The sequence below is a fragment of the Benincasa hispida genome, chromosome 10 (genome assembly GCF_009727055.1).
Source record: "Benincasa hispida cultivar B227 chromosome 10, ASM972705v1, whole genome shotgun sequence".
NCBI lineage: Eukaryota > Viridiplantae > Streptophyta > Magnoliopsida > Cucurbitales > Cucurbitaceae > Benincasa > Benincasa hispida.
The window spans coordinates 48,132,086-48,154,906 of record NC_052358.1 but is presented as its reverse complement, the minus strand read 5'-3'; the positions used below and the strand labels follow the sequence as shown (position 1 = coordinate 48,154,906).

Genomic DNA, 22,821 nt, shown 5'->3' with positions numbered 1-22,821 from the left:
TTTACCGCCATTTGATTTTTTTTATTTTTAGAAACTAAGTTCATTTCCTATCAATTCTTTTTATAATGGTTTGCATCTTATGTAACTAAAAGTTAAATTTTTAGCTAAATATTTTTAAAAAAAATGTTTTCAAAAAACAAGTAGTTTATTATTTAATATTTTTTAAAGTTATCTATTAGCGTTTCTACTATAAATTTTATAAACATATTCACATATTATATTTTTTATATATAAACATTGTAATTATTGTTTAACTAAATTAGGTAAAAATTAACTTCAATGATCTGAATTTAAGATTTATTAAAATTACTTTGACTAAAATTGAACCAACTTCAAAATATAAAGAGCAAAACTACATTTTAATCCAATAATTTTCATATAATAAAAAACATTATGTAAATCTATTTCTAAATGTCATAACATGAATGTTAATGAAAATTAATTTTTCTTTAAAAAATCAACAATAAAATAATCCCAAGAATTATTTTTTAATATTTAAATACAATGACAAAAATTTAAAATTTAAAAGTGGAAAAAAATCTAAATTACAAAACCTAAAATAGTATTTTAACCAAGTTTTAAAGTCTTCATCCCATAATTATTAGAAGTAATTACATGAGAAATAAATAAATATATATATAAATATATATATATATATAATTTATTTGATTTTTAACATTTGTGAAATATTATCACCAACAAGTCAGGATGGCCGAGTGGTCTAAGGCGCCAGACTCAAGTTCTGGTCTTCGTGAGAGGGCGTGGGTTCAAATCCCACTTCTGACAATTTATTTCGTTTTTATTTTTTTTTTGTCCAAAACGGCATTCTTCAATGCCGTTTTATATATTTTTTTTGTCCAAAACGGCATTCTTCAATGCCGTTTTATATATTTTTTTAATCCAAAACGGCATTCTTCAATGCCGTTTTATATGTTCTTTTCTCCCTCGAAAACAGAGCGCGCCGTTTTAGGTGTACGGCATCAATATTATTATTTCCTCTTTTTCTCTCTCTCTCTCTTATTTTCATGTAATCGAAAATTAAAATTAATTAGCTCAATCTTTTTTTTATTATTATAATTGTTTTATAAATTCCCTTTTGTTAAGTTTAGTTTTTTTCAAAGTTTCAAAATCTTACAAACCTACCTCTAAATTTGGAGTTTAATTTTTATATAGTCTTTATAGAAGAAAAAAATTTGGAGTGCATTCCAAGAGCGAGTTAACCTATCCAAGTGCCAAATTACCAAACTTTTCTTTTTTCTAAAAAAAGATATTTTTAAAAAATTTTAAATTTGTGATTGAAGTAGATGCCCGAAGATAGGTTCAACTTGAGCTACATCAAAATATTATTTGTTTCATAATGTTTTATTAACCATTAAGTTTTAGAGTTTTATTTTGATTTGGTCTCGATATTTTAATATTTAGCACTTTTATCTTCGAATTTCTTTTATGGTACTCACTTTGGTCATTGACTTTAAATTTCAATTGATTGATTTAAAATAATTATGAATGTTATTTTTTTTATAATTAATTTTAATATAGATGGAAATTAGTGACAAGTAATTTAAATACATTTAGTTAAATTCTTTAGATATTAACGCAAAGACTAAGAAAGAGCATTTAGTGAAAAATTAAAATTAAAAGTATAAATCTTGCTTTTTTTCCTTTGCATATAACCCTTAAAGAAAGTATTTACTTTTTTTGGATATTAACAATAACATTGCAAATTTTCCCTCATCTTTTCACCCAAATCTCACCATCCAAAACATTATTGGTATTTTTTTTAGTGAAACTTCATTCAACACAAACACTAACAACAAATAATAGAATATGAACGATCCTCGCTTATAGTAGAAGACAACCAATGAAAAAAATTCAGACCATAATGCCTCATCGCCTTCCATAGAAGAAGATCTCCTCAAATCAATAAACTCCCCCAACCTAGAGACAACTCGAGCCAGGACATGTGCAACTAAATTTTCGAAGCTATGATATGTTTATGAAACTTGCAACCAGATAATTCTTCTTTTTTTTTAAAGTTTTGTTTACTATATATATATATATATATATATATATATATATATATGTCTTATTTGCAAAATGGAAAACCTGTTGATATGGTTTTCAATCCATTAGGAGTCCCCTCACGAATGAAAGTAGGACAGATATTTGAGTGCTCACTCAGGTTAGCGGGGAGTTTACTAGATAGACATTATTGAATAGTACCTTTTGATGAGACCATTAGTCTGTAAGGGATTCAATGTAGACTTTGATGGGGATCAAATGGCTGTTCATGTACCTTTATCTTTGGAAGCTCAAGAGAGGCGCGTTTACTTATGTTTTCTCATATGAATCTCTTGTCTTATTGGGGATCCTATATATAACATTGGCATTAAATAAAATAGAATATTCCATGGTTTTCCTTATACAAAAATAAAAATATTCCATTGCCTTCACCATTAAATTGCCAAAAACATAAAGAACAAACATCCACCAACTGGCTGTTGTTTTCTATTTTTTTTATTTTAACTGAACCAGAAACTTCTGTTCATAGTATATGTAAAAGGCACAATAAAGAGAAACTTTATGCGTTTTTTCATCCAACCCTTTTCAATGAGTTTCTTTGTGTTTGCTTTATAATTTTATGTTAATAGAAATTATCTTTCAATGTCTGTTCTAATATGGTATACTTCTATATTTGAATATTTGAAAATACAAATTCATTTTATGCCATTTATATTGACGCAAGTAAAATAAAACGACAAGCTTTCCCATGCTAACAAAATTTACTAGGATTCCAAAGATCATATGTTTTCTTCCGGCAGAAAACTAATCAAAGCAATTTCTACTTGAAAGAGGAAAAAACCAAATCTATGCCTTGACAAGGAAAAAAAAAAAGGAAGAAGAAGAAAGAAAGAAAATCAAACCATGTTTTGGAAGATCTCCATTTTTATTTTTGTTGTTATATGCTAATAACAGTCAGGTTCGGGTTGGAGCATACCCAGAACGTCCGACTTATTCAGTAATGAACAACCGTCAAACCATACAACATTTAGAGTAACAAAGAATGCAAAATTTGCATAAGTAAGAATCGTTTCTTGCAGAGCTCATTAATCATTACATAACTTATTACTCTAAATTATGCATTCCCATCAGAAATCACTTCTATAAATCTAACATTGTTAAAGGATATAAGAAAAGACAGACAAAATCAAAGATGATATAAGAAGTAAAAGATCAGAGACCTCCAACTTTCTCCACTGTGAGATTATTATCAAGATTCTGGTTTCTGTTGGCTTGAACCCAACCTCCATCAATGGATTCCAAGCTTCCATTCAACCCATCATCCACAAAATCTCCTACCCTTTTCACTTTTATTTCTCTAGGCTCAACTGGGTAGTTCCCTGAAAAGCAAGCATAGCAAAAGTTTGGAGAATCACTTCCCAAAAGCTTCTTCAAACTATCAAATGGCAGAAAAGCAAGTGAATCAGAGCCTATAAACTCTCTTATTTCCTCCACACTCATCCTGTTGGAGATTAGTTCTTCAGAACTTGGTGTGTCCACTCCATAATAGCATGATGCTATAATTGGAGGGCTAGCTATCCTCATATGCACTTCTTTTGCTCCTGCTTCTTTTAACAGCCTCACAATCTTTGAAGATGTTGTTCCTCTAACAATTGAGTCATCCACAACCACTACTCTCTTCCCTTCCAACACCGCTCGAACCGGTGACAGCTTCAGCTTCACACCAAAGTCACGAATCTTCTGTGATGGCTCGATGAATGTCCTCCCGACATAATGCGACCTTATGAGACCCTGTTGGAAAGCTACCCCAGCTTTAGCTGCATAACCAAGAGCAGCTACTACTCCTGAATCTGGAACAGCAATCACTACATCACAATCGACGGGGGCTTCGGTGGCAAGTATCTCCCCGAATGCTCGGCGGGATTCGTAGACAGAACGGCCAAAAACAACCGAGTTGGGAAGAGCAAAGTATATGTGTTCAAATATGCAAGATTTAGGCTTTGGATGAGCCATTAAACAAAGGGATTGAATCCCATTCTTATCAACTACTAAAACTTCCCCAGGAAACACTTCCCTTTCATATGTAGCTTCAATTAAATCAAGAGCACAAGTTTCAGAAGCAAATACAACAGCCCCGTTACTTCTCCTACCCATAACCAAAGGCCTAAAACCAAAAGGATCACGAACAGCAACCAATTTATCTTCAGTAATAAAAACCATAGAATAAGCTCCTTCAAGCTGTTCACAAGCATCCACAATCCTCAACAAGAAAGGTCTATGTTTAGAAATTGCAATAAGGTGAAGAACAACCTCGGTATCAGAACTAGTATTGAAAATAGAACCAGTATCTTCAAGTTTAGCTCTAAGAGAACGATAATTAACTAAATTACCATTATGAGCAACCCCAACAGAGCCAAATCGATATCCAGCAACAAAGGGTTGAACATTCTTAAGCATAGAAGATCCCGCAGTTGAGTAACGAACGTGACCAATCGCAGAATCGCCAGGCAATTGATCGAGTTTGGTTTGATTGAAAACCTCAGAGACGAGGCCAACGCCGGTAATAGACTGGAGAACGTTTTCGTTGACGGCGACGATTCCGGCGCCTTCTTGGCCACGGTGCTGGAGAGCGTGAAGGGCTAAATAACAGAGGCGAGAGGCTTCTGGGTCGCCATAGATTCCAACGACGCCGCACTCCTCGCGGAGTCTTTCGTCGAGATAGTCGTCGTCGGAGAAGAAATCGGAGATGGGGGATTTGGAGGCGGAGGCGGAGGAGAGGAAGAGGGGTTTGTGGGGATTGGGAAGGGAGAGGAAGTGGGGAAAGTGGGATTTTGGGAGGGTTTTAGAGGAAATGGAAAGAGGGGTTTGAAGAGAGGGAGTGTGATGAGAGAGAGAGGAAGAGGAAGAGAGAGAAGGGAGGTTGAGAGTGGTGGCGACCGCCATGGGAGGAGCTTCTGAAAGGAAAACGGAGATAAAAGAGAGGAAGAAGAAGAAGAAGAAGAAGGTGAGGGTGAGGGTGAGTGTGGGAAGGGGAATGGCTTAGAAGCCGTTTGGTTTTTGTTTCCTTAATTGATGGTCTGTTCTCTTCTAGGTTTTTGGACTTTGAAAAATTTAATCCACACTTTTTTTTAATTCTTTTTATTTTATTTTCCCTTTTTTAAAAAATTTACTTTTAGTTATTAATTTTTTAATTTTTTTTATCAATTGATAAGTTTAGCTTAGAATGAATTGGGTTCAAATAAATGAAAAATATATGAATGAGATTATTTGGTAGGTTTACCCAAAAGAATCTAAACGAATTCGAATCCATTTGAATTTATTATTATTTAGAAAAAGTGGGTTGTTTTTACTGATATAATTTTTTTTATTTTATTTCAAGATTATTTTTAGTTAATTTATTCTCTAACAATTTTTAAAAATAATTTTTTTTAGCTTTGAAAGAAAAATTTATAATATAAATTGAATATTAGTTATTAATATTAATTTAATATAGTAAAATAATTCAATACAGTTTTTTACATGTTAACATATTACTTATGTTTAGAAAAAAAACATTTAAATAAATGATCCAACTAACTTACACTAACCCAAGTTACTCAACCGAAATATTTCATGGGTTGTGTTGGATTTATTATTTAATAAAAGTAATTTGGGTTGAATAAATTTAGAACTCGAATAATTGAGTTGGGTTGAAACACTAAAAAATGCTTCAACCTAACCCGACCAAATCCAACCTATAAACATTCCTAAACATAAGTGTTTAAAAACTAAAATAGATGTATATGGATGTGTTTTTTTAGTCAATGTTTGTAAATGTTATTTAGAGATAAATTTGAAAGTATAGAACTTACATACTTAGACCTTGTTCGATAGTTATTTGATTTTTGAATTTATGTTTTTCAAAATTAAACCTATCGTTATGTAGTTTTCGAAAACTTGTTTTTGTTTCTAGAAATTGTTAAGAATTAAAATGTTTATATAGTAAATATGAAAATTATGAGTAAAAGATTGTGAGAAAATAAATACCATTTTTTGCAATAAAAAAAAATCTCATTTGGTAACTATTTGGTTTTTTATTTTTAGTTTTTTAAAATGAAACCTATAAACACCTTTTCAACCTCTATTTTTTTTTTATTTACTTTTTATTAATATTGTTAAATATAAAAATCACGAATAAAAAATTATAAAAAAACAAACATAGTTTTTAAAAACCAAATAGTTATCAAACAATAACTTAATTTTTTTTTGGTTAAAAATTAAACTTATAAACAGTACTTCCACTTCATATATTTTGTTATCTATTTTCAATTTAAAAAAAAAGTTTTCAAAATATTAATTTTATGTTTAATATTTGGCTACAAATTGATGTGATTCTTTTATGAAATGTGAAAACACAAGGTCCCATTTCGTAACTATTTTGTTTTTTGTTTTTTTTTTTTTTGAAAATTAAACTTATTTCCTTCTTATTTCTTACCACGATTATCTTGCTAAGTATAATGGTTGAATTTTTAGCTAAATTTCAAAAATAAAAATAAGTTATTAAAAACTTTTTTTTCTTTTAGTTTTCAAAATTGGACTTGGTTTTTTAAACCATTACTAAAAGTTAGATAACAAAAAAGAAATTTGGAAGTATCTAGTTTTAATTTTTTTTAAAAAAAAAATGGTTATCAGTGGAAACAATTTGAGATCAAAATTGTTGTCAAATTGAAAAGAAAGTGCTAAACTAAATATTAAAAAAAAACATATATATAAATATATATATATATATATACACTTTTTTTTTCTTGAAATAGACTTTTAGGGTTTTTTTCGTTCTTTAAGAATTTAGGATATATATGTTTGTGCGGATCAAATAATTTTGTCAATAATTAGTGAAATCAGATTTATTTTATTTTATTTTTGGTGGATCGTAATTAAAGAGAGTGTTTTTAATTTAAAAAGAAAGTTTTTCTTTCTTACTAATAAAAATAAAGAATACGGGATATGATTTTTTTTGCCTTGATGGGATCTCTTTATTTAAAAAAAAAAAAAAAAACAACAACAACAACAATTTAGTATGACAAAATATATATATATATACTTAATTACCAGAATCACTATATAGGAAATGGTTGGAAAATCTGTCCTTTGAAATCAATTAAATGAATGCCTTTTTTAGATAATTAAATGAATATTTCTTGATTTAAGATAAAACTTGGACCAAGAAACTTTCAAATATGCACAAAAACAAAAAAAAAAAAAAAAAAAAAAAAACTCACTTTTTTCTTCCCCCCAAAACTATTATTGGGATCATATTTGATTTGGGACTTTACGAGTACATGTATACATTGTATTTATATCATATTCTTAAACATAAAACAACTTTATTGCCATTTATACCCTACAACTTTACTTTTAATAAACAAATTGTTATGGACATAAGTTAACGGATTAACTAAAAAGTTAACGGATTAAGATACTATATCATCAATTATTGACTAAAAAGTTAAATGTTTAAATCCTTATCTTAGCATGTTTTATGTTTTTTTAGTACACCTTCACTAGAAAATGTGTATAGTATAAAAAAATTAAATAGGTTTTTACCACAATGATATAAAAGTTATATATATAATGTATTGCATATATTTTTAAAAATTTGTCATGATTATATATTAACTTTAAAATCTTGTCACTCTGAGTACAATTCAACTTATATAAACTTATACTATCAATCTCAACGTCAAAGACTTTATCACTGAACCAAATGTTGTGAAGAATTTGAATTTAAAATCTTCAATCAGTTTTTTATTAGAAAAAAAAAATTATAAAGGTGTACAAAGTTAATGTACTTGGAAGGAAAATCTACACTAATTTACATACATCGATAAAAATAAAACATTTAGGTTAAATTACAAGGTTAATCAATAAAGTTTCAATTGTGCCCATTTTGTTCTTAAAACTTTAAAAGGATTCAGAGATATAAGAACATTCACTTTCTTGTTTTAATTTCCTAAACCTTAAAAATGAGGATAAATTCCTCAACTTTAATTTTGAGTCTAACATGTCATTGACATAATTAAAATTTTAACAATTTAAATAATGAATTCGGTATAAAATTAAAATTTATATCTGGATTCTAAACTTTTAATTTTACGATCCATGATTTTTTTAAAAAAAATATTTGCTAGGACAAAGATCTATTAGACACGAGATTGAAAAATTCAATGACCCGTTGTTTACAAAATTGAAAGTGTAACGATCGATACTAAATCTTGAAAGTTCACATTACTGGTTGGATACAAGATTGAAAGTTCAAGAATATCTTTATAAACACTTATCAAAATTTGTAGACCAGATATAAATAAATTTTAAAGTTAAGAGATTGAACTTGTAAATTAACCATATATTATATATCATTAGCTCAATCATTCCATTAATTAAAGTATAGAAACTAAATTATTAAGAAAATCATAATATTTCTACTTTTTTTAATGCATAATATTCCCACAATAAAAAGACATCATCGACTAAAATTATGCATGCTAAATTATAAGTTTTAGGTTATGAACTTAAAAAATTATGTTTATTTTGTCCAATTTTCACAAGGATCAAATAAATGCTTGAATGTTCAATTTTTTTTGTCAAACAAGTTTTTATAATTTTTTTTTTAAAATAATATCTATTTAGCCTTCAAACTTTCAATTTTATGTATAATATATTGAATATTCAAAATTGTCACTAATAATTCTCACCGATCTATTCGATATTTTCAAAAGTTGTGGATAGATTTTCAAAAATTTGTTTTTGTTTTTTATAAGTGAGGCTTGAAAAAGTAAATATATTTTTTTAGTATTATTAAGAGAAGAAAAATTGAAGTCCTAAATCTTATAATTAAATACGTTCGTACGTTATAATTGAGCTATGCTTAGTTTGACAAAAATTATTTGTTAATTATATTGATGTTAGAACATATTTTAATGGATAAAGTCGTATGTACTCAAATTGTTGTGCCCAATGATGGTGGGAAATTTTGGCACTCAAAAAATTTGGTGGTGAGGGAATTAGGATAAAGAGGACCACGCACTCTGATTGATGACGTGTCAGTACTATCTCACATGATGGCCCCACCTTAAAACCAACGACCAATCTTTCTATTTGTACTTTGGTCAATCCAATTAATGTTTTTTTTTTTTTTTTATGAAAATTTTTAAATCTCATCAAATTATAAAAATAAAATGACAAAAATAACATAGTTCAATTGACATAATACTTGTATTATTGACTTCTAATTAGAAGTTTGATTCTTCCATCCTACATATTATAAAAAAAAAATTGTTAAAAATAAACTTTTTATTTAAGAGTTTAAACTTGTAATTTAACCAAATATTGGATATCATTAACTCAAGCATTTTATTAAGGATAATTGTTCTAAATGATAAAATTACTGAACATGTCTTCAAGTATAACGAAATGTTACTGTCTATCAGTGAAAAATCGTGATAGACATCTATTATTGACACATATTGTAAAAAAAAATGTTAAAATAAAAGGATGGAAATGGTAAGAATTTGGTGGGTTAATTTTTCCGAAAAATTTGTGCTTTTACTTTCCTTTCAAGTTGTTAAGTGTAATTTTGGACCATGAGAATAAGTCTAAAAAACAAACAAAAAGGATATTGAATTGAAGCAAAGACATAAGACATGTTGGCCAAGAGAGGGGAGTTGAACCTCTAGACCAACTTCTCCCTTAGCCTCGGCCACGAAGGCTGAGGCATCCAATCTTTGTAGAACGTACCCAACACACTACCAAATTTAAGAAACCTACATAAAATCTAATTACGTTATCAGATAACTGGATTTCGAGAGATAATAGGACAAGACTTAGGTGGATCCTCTCTGTAAATAAATACAACATTATAGTTTCATATAAGGTAACTTGAACATTATTCTCAAACTATCTAGTTTTCACGCTCTTTCACTCTTTGAGTTAAGCATTAGAATATGTGTGGCAAACACTATGTTGGTCGGTAGTTTTTCTATTTTATAGGCCACACTCTTTCCTCTTTCAAACAATAATAGTGTCACGTGAAGATTAGATGCATTTTCTCTGTCCAAATTTTGAAATTAGTAAGTTTACAAAGATTTATAGAACAATTTTTTAATTAAAATTGTGGTGAATTAGGATTATACTTGAAGAGAGAGAGAGTATAATTTAACGTTCAATTTTTTTAAAAAAGGGTTTTTTTAACTTTTAATTGAGTAGAATTAAAAGTTTAATAATAGTGACGGTTTTAATACGTGACAAATTTAAAGATAAATTCTAAATCTTTCTAAACATTATATTACTGAATATAGTACAGACAAAAGTTTTTAAAAACGTAGGACAGTTTTGGTCCAATAGTAATTCGAATTCATTAAATTACAAATTCACCTCTCCCATTTTTTAGTATGGCAATTCAAATAAGAAAAGGAATCTAAGGATTCTCCCTCGAGAAAATAAAAATAAAATTAAAAAAAAAAAAGGGAAAAGAACTCAACACACGGCTCAAAGATAATAATTTTTAAATTCCATTATTTAAATTAAAATATTATTTTTTATATTGATGTCAAAATTAGGACGGAGAAAACACACTTATCTTCACGTGACATTATTAATGAATTTGTAAAAAAATGAATATGGCCTACAAAATAGAAAACTTGCAAATCGGTATAGTGCTTGTCCACATACTATGTTTAAGTCCGAGAGTTAAAGAATGTGTGGAAGTTGGAAAGGTTGAGCATAAGATTCAAGTTATTTCATATGTAGCTATAATAATGTATTTATAGAAGGGATTGACCTAGGTCTTCTCTTTTTTCCTCTCAAAATTCGATTTTCTTACAATCTAATAGGTTTTTATGTGAAATTCTTAAGACTCAACATACCTATCTTGTCACTAATTCTATTGACATTTCCATAAAATCGAGACATTTGAGGTCTACTTGATCGAAAATCTGAAAACATAATTTTTAAAACAAATGATTAAATGAAAATAGAGTTGTATTTCATGTTTACAGATATATATTTGGTAACAAATTAAAAAAAATAGATTATAGTTTAAACCAATATTTAAAATTAATTTGACATTGTATTTATAAATTATAAAATTAGTCGCAGTTACTCATTAAACATTATTTGATAATAAACTATTATTAATTAATTTATGAACATGTTTTATGTATAAAAAAAAGTTAGTATAATAATTCTCTTTTAATATTACATAATTTATAATACATTTATAATACAACTTTATTTTTTAAAAAGTGAACTGAATTGTAACATGACACCTCGGATTTCTAAATATTTTTATTTTTATTCAAAATAGTTATGCATTTTAAATTCAAATTTTGATATAATAAAAACGTAAAAATGTTGTTTTTTGAATTTATATCACTTGAATCACAAAATTAAAAAAAAAAAATTTCAGAAATAGAATTTCGATGTCTATCAAATACATATTTACTCAACTTAATAGATTTATAAACGTAAAACATGATCCAAATTACCAACTAAATACACCTTATATTTTGGTTGACACTGCCATTTTAAATTTGACAATAAGCCTAAAACTTAGAAATTATGCCCCGTTGTTTTTTAAAATGAAGATTCTAACACTATTTATAGCTTCAAATTTCTTCATTCATTATCTACTTTTCATCAATAGTTTAAAAACAAAATCAAATTTTGAGAATTAAAAAAAAAGTAACTTTTAATTTTTTTTTTTTTTTACTTTTTGAAATTTGACTAATCATTCTACTACGATACTTAAGGAATATACAAATTATGATAAGAAATATGAATATATAAACTTAATTACCAAAATAAAAATAAATAATAAAATGATTAAAAACGAAAGCTTAGCTATCGAAGCTGTCAAATCATTCTTAAAAAGTTGTCATTCAGTTTGATGGAAACTTCAATCGGTATATGGCTTTTGCAATCGAATGTCAGCCAAGTCTGACGTGGAGATTCCTTTTCCTTTTCACAGCTGACGTGGAGCTTATGAAGAATCTCTTTTTAAAATTACATTTTCCCCTTAAAAAAAGATAAAAAATACATTTGTAGACTTTGTATTTTATTTTATCTTTCAATCTAGTCTCTTGTGTTTCTAATGCCTCTTTGATAACAATTTTAATTTTTTGTTTTTTTTTTAAAAAATTAAGTTTATCTACTTTTACTTTTAAATTTTTTTCCCTTTGTTATCTATTATTGGATTAAAAAACCAAGTCACAATTTGAAAACTTAAAAAAAATAGCTTTCAAAATATTGTTTTTAGAATTTGGACTTTGGAAAAAAGTTCAATAATTTTATTTAAGAAAAAAAACAAATCATTGTAATAAATGTAGATGATATAGGCTTAATTTTTAAAAATAAAAACAAAAAAACCAAATGATTATCAAACGGGACCTAAAATTTATAACCATCCTATTTAGAAATCCTCATATTTACAATTTTTTTTTTGAGTCCTATTTTGGCTCTTTAGAAACTTGTATTAGGATTTAATGAACAAAGGTCTAAATCGTCATTTTTATAAGTATGATGATTAAAATAGATATTTAAAAAAAACAATTATTGAAAGAAGTTGATTAGCCGAATAATCATTTTTTAGAAAAATATATATCCCAAAATTATATTGATCAGACAAATGATCATTTACTTAAAAAAGTTATGCACCAGAAAGTCGTTATCAAATCAGAGTGAACATTTTTTTTACGGAAAAGAAAAAATATATATAAAAATAACATAGTAAATTAAGAATAATTAATTTAAATAATAAAACTGTTGAAAATAATATAACAAAAAGTCATTGTCTATCAATGATAGCTGTTGAGTTGATAGATGTATATTCGTGTCGGACACGAATAGACATCTATCAATGTCTATTACTGTCTATCAATGAAAATTTTCAATATTTGTAAATAAGTTGATTCATTTTCTTACATTAAAAAATAACCCTAAAACTATCCTAATAAAAAAATTATGGTAAATATCAATTTATACCCCTAAACATTGGCCGTTGTATCAATTTAAACTATAGATTAATAATTGTATGAACTTTGAGAATTATATTAATTTAAACCTCAAATTAATAAGCCCTAACTTTCATAATTGTATCAACTTAAATTCTCCATTGTGTTTTATTTAAATATACTTATGAACGTTTAGGGTTTAAATTGATATATTTATGAAAGTTCAAGATTTAAATTGATATAATTATTAATTTAGGGATACAAATTTCAAAATTCAGAGTTTAAATTGATATGATCCCTAAAGTTTAAGGTTTAAATTAATATAATTATTAATTTAAAGGTTTAAATTGACATAATCCCAAAAGTTTAGGGGTATAAATTGAAAACATAATAATTCATTTTTAAATTTATGATGACAGATAAATACAAAACTAAAAATAAGTCTACTATCTCTTTAGTATAATTTTAAAATGGAAAATGAAAAAGAAAATCAATTTCAACATAATTATAACTTATTACTCTAAGATAATATGATTATCCAATATCACATTTACTGAATTGAAAAGAAAAAAAAAAACACAAAATGAACTTTTTAATTAAGAAATGAAAATTTAAAACCAACTATTATAATGCCATGGAGTACAAAATTGGATTTTTCCCTATCACATCATACTTTAAACTTTAGGATAATACATGAAGATAACTACTAGCTAATAAGCCTTCCACTAATCCAATTCTCTCACTTTATCCAATTTATAAATTGATTTTTTTTTTAGAATTTTATATTTTAAACAAATTTTATCCATAAAATACATTGATCATGATTCATGAGGCCTTTCTCATGTATTATCCTAAAACAATATTATAATATTGGTTAATATTAAATTTAATTTTTTTTTTTTTTGAGAATTTTATATTTTAAAACAAATTTTATCCATAAAATACATTGATCATGATTCATGAGGCCTTTCTCAAAAGCTAACTTACAAAACAATATTATAATATTGGTTAATATTAAATACATGTGCATGATGATTACCATTTTTGCCCTCCTATTAGAGAGATAAAAAGTTTGAAAACTATAATTATTTATTTAGTTTGCAAAGTATAATAAAATTAAACTACTTTCTTTGTATTATATACTTTTGATCATTGACTAATTGGTTTTTGAGGATAATGATTAAGGACTTGGTAATTTTTATCATTATGCAAATTTTCAAAATGCTAACTATATATAATAGTCCTTGATCTTTTAAGTAATTTTTAATTTGGTCCTCGTACCAATGTTTTTTAAATTCAATTTATTGTTTCATTAATATGTTTGACATGTTGACAAGTTAGCTTTATACAACTTCGACACATACATATGTACAAATCAAACTCATTAAACCTGTGCGTTAGTAAAATATGGATCGTCCATAAATAAAATTTATTTTTCTTCAAAGTGGTAAAATGACGTATATGTGTATATATATAATCTATACTTCTAAATTATGTAAATTGTATCAATTAGAACTCTAGATTTTAATAATCAATTAAATTCATACTATAAATTGGGGTTTCATTTTAAAATTGCTAATGAATAATTTTCAAGTATTTAAGATTTCTTTTGAAGGTAGGGATTAATAAACATTATTAAAAAAATGCTAGAATCGAATAGATAGTAACAAATTGCATTAAAACGAGTGTTTTTCAATTTTTCTTTTTCTCTTTATTTTCTTTACTTATTTATGACGAATGTGGTAATATTTTTTATATTTTTTTTCTACTTTTATTTAGATAATATTGAGTTGATTTTAACATACTCTAAGTGTGTTGAATGAGAAATCTCCGTCAATAGAAAATTATCACATCATTATTTTTAAATTAATGATAAAATTACATATATTACAAAAATTAGGGGCCAATTTTAAAATAAACATCTCTCTCTCAAATTAAATTTGGAAAAAAACTGTGAAATAAGGCACAAATGGGGTCATATGATATTTGAGCTAATCATTTCAGATAAGTCCAGAAAGTTCATTAAATTACAATTTGTTCCAAATTGTCCCATCATTATATATAGAGCTTAAAACGAATTTGTTGAGCATAATATGTAAGAAAGTAACCAAAAAGAAAATAAAATGACCTTAGTTACTATGTAGGCTTGTTTTCTAAATATGAGTTTAAGTAAGAAAAAAAATCATAATACGAATTATTAACTTTGTATACATTTGGCTCAAAAAGAAAAAGGAAAAAAAAAACTTTATATAGATTAATTAAAAATGGATAAACCTAGCAATAGAAAGTTAATGGTTAAAAATCACTTTTAGTTCTTTTCTTGAAAGTAACAATTTAGTATCTAAAAATTGATTTGTAACGATGTAGTGTATACTTTTCACTTTGTAACAAGCTAGTTTTTAAATTTTGATATGTAACAATTTAGTATCAATACTTTAAAATCTGCAACAATTTAGTTATTGTCATAAATATTATTTACATAAGTAGATAAATAAATTAATTAGAAACTTAATAGGTTAATAAACTACAAACTTTAAATCGCTCAATACTACCAACATAATCAACTCAATTATCAAAGAAATAAGGAAGTAATTGACGATTTGGCACCAGATATCCTGAAAAGAGATGATATGAAAAGCGTAAAAAACCATTTTAAAAAACAACCATAATAAAAGTTGACATTAAAATTGATTTTTTTTTTAAATTAGTGACTAAATTATTAAAAGTTTAAAAGATCAAAAAAATAATTTATCACATATTAAAGTATATTGACTAAATTATTATAAATAAAATGTTGTTGACTAAATTGTTAACCCAAGTTTAAGAGATCAAAAATTCATTTTCACCCAAGTTAATACCAACATAAAAAAAAAAAATAATAATAATAATAAAGTCATTCTAAGGGGGAAAAAAAAAAGCAAATAAAGTGATTACATTTATTTTTAGAAATTAGATAAATTTTTATCTACAAAAGTCTACATGGTTACTTGAAATAACTAAAATCATAAAATTAAATTTAACACGATTCAAAAACAAAAAACAATACGTATTATTAATGCAATATTTTATTCAACAAACCAGTTGCTCTCGTAGCTCAGTTGGTTAGAGCACCCGTTTAGTAAACGGGAGGTCTTGAGTTTGACTCTCAACGAGAGCAATTTCTATTTTATTTCTTTATTTTTTAATTTCTATTATTTGGCAAAAGTGATTGGGAGAGTTATTTTCTTCTCACTAATAAAACTTTAATCCAAATTTTAAAGTGTGTTAAAAATTTTAGGGAAAAATATCGTTTGGTTTTCTAGTCTCATTATTTATACTTTTAATTTTGATTATTTTACAAAATAATCACTTTTTACTTTTAAATTTAAATGTCTATTAATTATGGTAAAATAGTTACAAAATGAAAATTTAAAATTAATTCTAATTGTGATGAGTTTTCATTTAAATTCTAAGTTTCAAAACATATACTTGATCATCGATACTTATTTTCAGTTTTTGACATCAATATTTACTAATTAATTTAAAATAATTACGAAGGAATAATTCTCAATTAATTTTAATAGCGGCGTGTTTTCATTTAGATTCTAGTTTTAAATTTACATTTTTAATTGTGATTTTCTATTAAATATTCCTTTATTAAAAGTGTAACATTTTTAAAATTATGGACCAAATAGAAAATAAACCTAAAATCTAAGAATCACACTTTAAAGCATCATATTTAATTATAATAAAAAGATTGGTAATGAATATAGAAAATTTAAAACTACCAATCAAAACAAATCAATATGAACAATTAATTTAAAGAACAAAAATGGTAATTAATTTAATGTAATAAACAATAATAACCCATTAATTGTAAAACTAAAGTAGTATAGAGATAGATAAATTTACATTGGTAATTTTAAAGTGATTTGACACAACTTGCCTACATCCACTTCCCAAGCTCCTCTTGGGTATTTCATTACGAATTTGACTCTTTTCACGGTTTAGAGTCGAACCACTACAATGTTCTTTTTTCGGGAGCAAGAACAAATCTGATCCTTTCCACGGTTGAGGATCAAACCATTACAACAACTCTTTTTCCAGAATCAAGAGCAACCGTTACAATAGTTTGAAAAAATAAACAACACACTTAACAAACTCTCTACAAGTGTGGATTTACAAATGTTAAACTCATAACAAATCAATCATCATAATACATAAATCTCTCTCAAGAAGAAGAAGAAAAGAATAAAATTGAAAATTGGAGAGAGTAATAATGGAAGCCTTGTATTTTTTAGAGGATTGAAAATTATAAAAATTATTGTTTTTAATTTTTGAGAAGATAAAGAGTTTAAAAAGAGATGAGGTAGGTAAAAACCAAAATTCAATTTGGGTATTGGATGTTGTTAAAATGAACAGTTGAGATTTAAATTCAACTAGTCATTAGACACAAACAAAAGATAATATAATAATATATATCTTTTAAAACCCGACAAAAAGTAAATGCCTACCATGTATCTAAAACTAACCGTTAGACATAAACATAAATTAATATTAAAATCAAAAGCTCACTATGTGTGTGTTGGGGTTGATGCCCTAAATCTTGTCGGTCCTGTAGTTTGTAATTGTAACGTACAAACAATTTTATTTTATTTTAAATAAAATATGAGATATTTTATTCGAAATTTAGTAGCATTAACCCATAAACCAATAAATTAATATTCAAGGTTATCTTCTGTGACGTAAACATGTATGTAGAGACATACAAGTGAATCATGTTTAAGTGATAACTTAAATGATTTGTAGAAGATGAATAAGGCTGGGTACCTTATCCTGGTGACATCACAAATACGACCCACTTTGTAGATGTTACAATTATCGTAAAGTACTAAAAATAGTATGATCTTGATCATTCATGTGGAGACATGAATAAGGCATGTTTAAGTGATAACTTAAATGATTTGTAGAAGATGAATAAGGCTGGGTACCTTATCCTGGTGACATCTCTCTTATACACATCTAGATGTGTATAAGAGACAGACCTTATCCTGGTGACATCACAAATACGACCCACTTTGTAGATGTTACAATTATCGTAAAGTACTAAAAATAGTATGATCTTGATCATTCATGTGGAGACATGTGAGCGGGGTATTCTATACAAAGAGGTTTGTATAAGACCGGACCACAAAATGATTAGTCTTATTATCTAACACCGTTTATAATAGAGACTTACATTTCACCAGGATGACCATAGGTGACATGACCTAAATTCTGAGTGAGTTGTGAACTACCTATGAAGGCAGTTCTTTGATTTGTATGAGTGAGAGTGGCCAGATCGCCGACTCAATAAGCCTACCATTTTCGGGATTCGTCTGATTGAGGAGTTGGAAACACAGTTACACAAGATAGAATTCACTCACTTCCTAATGTTGGGGTAAGTAGATAAATTGCTCTCTTAAGAACTGATTTTGGGACTTGAATAATGTGGTGCCACACCCTTTCTTGGCCCGAGAGGAGTTTGGTCTATGACTTATTGTTCATTAGAGAGATCAGTGATACTTAAGAAGTTAGATGTAACTATAGGGGAAAAATAGTAATTTTGACCCAAGTGTACTTATGAGCAATTTGTGAAGGGTCCTCGTACTATTGACTAGTTATACCCAATAGATACAGAAATATATCTGTAGTGTGAAGAGTACAATTGTCGATCTTTGGTGGAGTGACTGTCAGTTAATGGATGTTGAATAATTAAATTCAAGAAGTTTAATTAATTATTCAAATACTATTAAAGCTTTGGATTAATTTGAAAATTTCAAATTAATTATATGTGATATAATTAATATAATGTATTTGATACATTATAATATAAAGTTTATTTTGAGAGGAATTAAATATTTGAATATGATTGAAATACTAATTATATGGATGATATTCATATCATTAAATTTAATATAAATATGATTTATATTAAATACCACAAATGTTGAGAGAATTCAAACTATAGGTTATATTGTATTTGATACAATGTAAAATATAGGTTACATGTTATATATTAAGATAGTTAATTATATATATATATATATAATAAATTGAAATATGTTTTAAATTTTTGAAATTTAAAATAGAGGGAGTTATATAACTCCCTCCCCCTAAATCTCTCAAACACTCTCAGACGTGGGAGCAGTTTTGGGTTTGTTCCATGTTTTTTCTGTTTCAACATAGATAGTCTGGAAAATTTGGTCGCAAAAGAACTCTTCCAATGTTTGCTACTATTTTTATGAGAAAAATCCTCTAAAATATATTCTTCTCCCTTTCCCAAAAATATCATAACCCACAACTCTTGATTTTCTCATTCTACCCTAAGAAGAATACATAGGACATTATTGTGGTGGTGTTCACTTCTTTGGGATTTGATATTGTACGTATTGCTCGTGACCGGAGAGAAGGATTTACAAGAAGAAGCAGTTCTTCAAGGGTAATGTGATTTCTTACCCTAATTTTTTCCCTATATTAATTGCATGTTGTAAAATTTCATTGTTTATGCATAATTTCTTGTTATGTAAAAGTTACAATTCTGTAAGAAAAAAAAATTGGGACTGATTTCGCTTCCACTACGGACCTTAGAGTTCCTTCAATTGGTACCAGAGCTAGGTTCTTGGTCTCAATGTTTTTTTTTTTTTTTTTTTCATTTTTTTATAGCTTTGGTGGGTGTGCATTCTGTAAAATTCATGTGATGTATAATTTGTGGAATGTCTTTGCAATTTTGGATGATTCGGAATTGGACTGTATAGTTTATTGTTTTTCTTTATAAATTGGTTTGTAAGAGCCTGTTGTTTTGGGCATATAATTGCAATAGAGTGTGTATTTTCGCTGTGTTGTATCATTCGTGATTTTTTCGGTGATGTTCTGGTGAAAACGAGGCTTAAGTTGGAGCAAAACCAAAGCAATTCACGTCTGTATAGTAGGTGACTGTATAACAACGTTGCAATGTTGTGCCCTAGCGTTGCAACGCTGGGAAGAGGTGAATGGAAGGTTCTTTTCGTAGTGTTACAACGCTAGGTCACAACGTTACAACATTTAACGCTCCAAGACGGAAAGAATGAACTAGTTCATCGCTTGGTTCAAGCGGTACGAGGGTGGTTCGGGTGTTAAGCGGTCTGGTTCGTGCGGTTTAAGACCCGGTTCACCTGTTTTGAACCAGTTTAGCTATTATTTTGCAATAATTAGTTTTTTTAATTAATTTAATTAATATAAGTATTATATTAATTTAATTAATTCCTTAAGTGTCCAATCCCGGTCCAATAATTGTTGTTTAAATTATGCATTTGAATGTATGGTTTATTATTATTTATATATGTCATATTGTATGCCATATAATAAAATCCCACCATAGGTTATGCATTATTCATGCATCATATTATATTATAAATGTTATAATATATAATTGCATGATTTAATTTTATAGCATGCTTATGTATTATATTATATAAATGTTATAATATATGTTGGCATGCATTAATAACATTACAATTGTATTATAAGAGTTATAATATATAGTTGGATGTATGTATGTTATTAGTTATTTCATTACTTTAGTATATATAATTGTTACGTATGTTTAGTAATGAAATTGAGTTTGCACGAAACATGAAATTATATAGGTTATTTTATAATTGTTATAGTTTATCTAAGTATGGTTTCACATGCAATGATTGGTTTTAATTTATTTCATTTCTTTTTATAATTGGTATAATTAAATGAAATTAGAAATTAAAATCAATAATTCAGAGTTGCATGCAAACTTAGGTTTAAATCATTTTTTAAATTGTTTTAAAATATCATTCACATAAACCTAAGATCACAAAATTTCTAATAAGTTTAGAAATTAATTTAATCTTCTAATCAGTTTAGTAGGATTAAATTGGTTTTAATTAAAAGATTAAATTTGTAACAAATGTATCTATAAGAGACTTTTTGTCTAAGGCTAGTTCAATCTAGACTGGGGTATTTAAATTGACAGAAATGGAACACCCCTACCTGGAAACTGACCTGGAAAGGTGAATTAGATAGATTTGTTACAAGCATGCAATTGTTGATAAACATTAATCAAAGTTGTTTAACTATCCAAAATGGAGTATATGATATTTCATTTTTTTCTTTTTACGTTTCTCCCTCAAAGCTCACACCATGAGATCTATACTCGACTTCGAGGCACCTTTGCTTATGTCCCCCTACGGGTAGTGTTTGTATAGGTCAATACAAGGTGAATGGAAAGAGTGTTTATAGTAAGTGGTAGCAAGACGTGTGTCAACACTTCCCACGGTCTTTCTTAGTAAATTTTCATGCTCAGCCTCGAAGCACCTTTGCTTGTGTCCCCCCTATGGACAAACTCCAGAAATGGATATGATTGCTTTAGTTTTTGCCTCAATCGATTTTTCCTACAGTTGGCTCATTGGGGCAGAATTCTAGAATCTAAAATGAGGGGGTTACACTTATAAGAAAATGTTAAGCTAGTTAACAGTTTCTAGACCGAACAATGATAACTGATATTTACAGTAATAAGGAGTTATTCTATATATTTGTTGAGATGGTCTCATTTCAGTGAAGGGGTACCTGATCGCCCTATGGTGGCTTTTATCCTGACTCACTGAACATCATTGCGAAATAGATGTCACATAGAATGCATTATATTATTTTGCTAAATTTGATTGGTTTTCCAAATGGTAAGGCTTGAATACTAATACAAATAAATTATATGTTTCAGCAAATTACAAAAATGACTTCGCAACTCTTAATTTACTTGTCACCGACAAACTTACCGGCGAAAACTACACTGCATGAAAAAAACACTATCAACACAATATTAATCATTGACGACCTAAGATTTGTCCTTATGGAGGGTTGTCCTCTGGCTCCTGTACCAGCTTAAAACGCCACTCGAAACGTTCGAGAGGTATATGAGCGTTGGGTACAGGAAAATGAAAAGGCTCGAGCATATATCTTGGCAAGCCTTTCTGAAGTTTTGGCCAAGAAGCATGAGCCCATATCACTGCCCGTGAGATCATGGAGTCCCTGCAGGGAATGTTCGAACAACCGTCTGCACAGCTCAGGCATGACGCTCTAAAAAACATCTTCAATGCCAAATGCAAGAAGGGGCATCTGTTTGAGAACATGTTCTCAATATGATGGTCCACTTTAACGTGGTGGAGATGAAAGGGTCTGTCATTGATAAGGCCAATCAGGTTAGCTTCATCCGGGAATATTTACTTGAAAGATTCCTACAGTTCCGTAGCAATGCTGTTATGAACAAGATTGACTACAACCTAACCACCTTGCTCAACAAGCTACAAAATTTCAAATCTTGATGAAATCCAAGGAACGGAAGGATGAGGCAAATGTTTCCTCGTCCTCTGGAACTAAGTCTGTGCCTTCTTCCTCCGACACTAAAAATTGGAAGAAGAAGAAAGGTGGAAAGGGGAAAGTTAATCCACCATCTATTGTCCAAAAGGGCAAAAAGCTCAAGGCTGCAGAGGGAATTTGTTTACATTGCAACCAAGAGGGACACTGGAAGAAGAATTATCTCAAATACTTGGCAGAAACGAAGAACGCCAAGCAAGGTAAGTGTGATTTATTTGTTTTGAAGACTTGTTCAGTGGAGAATGATGATTCAGCTTGGATAATAGATTCAAGTACCACTAAGCATGTTTGTCTTCATTTTAGGGAATTAGTTCTTGACGGTAACTAAAGGTTGGGGGAGATGACAATGAGCATTGGAACTGGGCACATTGTCTCAGCTACAATAGTGAGAGGACTTCGACTTTGTTTACAA

General features: G+C 28.0%; 1 protein-coding gene and 2 non-coding genes across 3 annotated transcripts; 2 read left to right on the top strand and 1 right to left on the bottom strand.

Moving 5' to 3' along the window:
• The first annotated feature begins 702 nt into the window (after nt 1-702).
• Nucleotides 703-786, top strand: TRNAL-CAA. The gene has a single exon. It is a non-coding gene; the product is annotated as a tRNA-Leu (tRNA).
• A 2,262-nt stretch (nt 787-3,048) lies between these two features.
• LOC120088801 (amidophosphoribosyltransferase, chloroplastic) lies at nt 3,049-5,101 on the bottom strand. The gene has a single exon (XM_039046241.1). It carries the CDS (start codon nt 4,963-4,965, stop codon nt 3,235-3,237), a length of 1,731 nt encoding a protein of 576 aa, XP_038902169.1. The 5' UTR covers nt 4,966-5,101; the 3' UTR covers nt 3,049-3,234.
• A 10,989-nt stretch (nt 5,102-16,090) lies between these two features.
• Nucleotides 16,091-16,164, top strand: TRNAT-AGU. The gene has a single exon. It is a non-coding gene; the product is annotated as a tRNA-Thr (tRNA).
• The last annotated feature ends 6,657 nt before the right edge of the window (nt 16,165-22,821 follow it).

Bases quoted from the DNA above. Each gene is read 5' to 3' on its own strand.
- LOC120088801 (XM_039046241.1), bottom strand. From the start codon at position 4,965: ATGGCGGTCGCCACCACTCTCAACCTCCCTTCTCTCTCTTCCTCTTCC.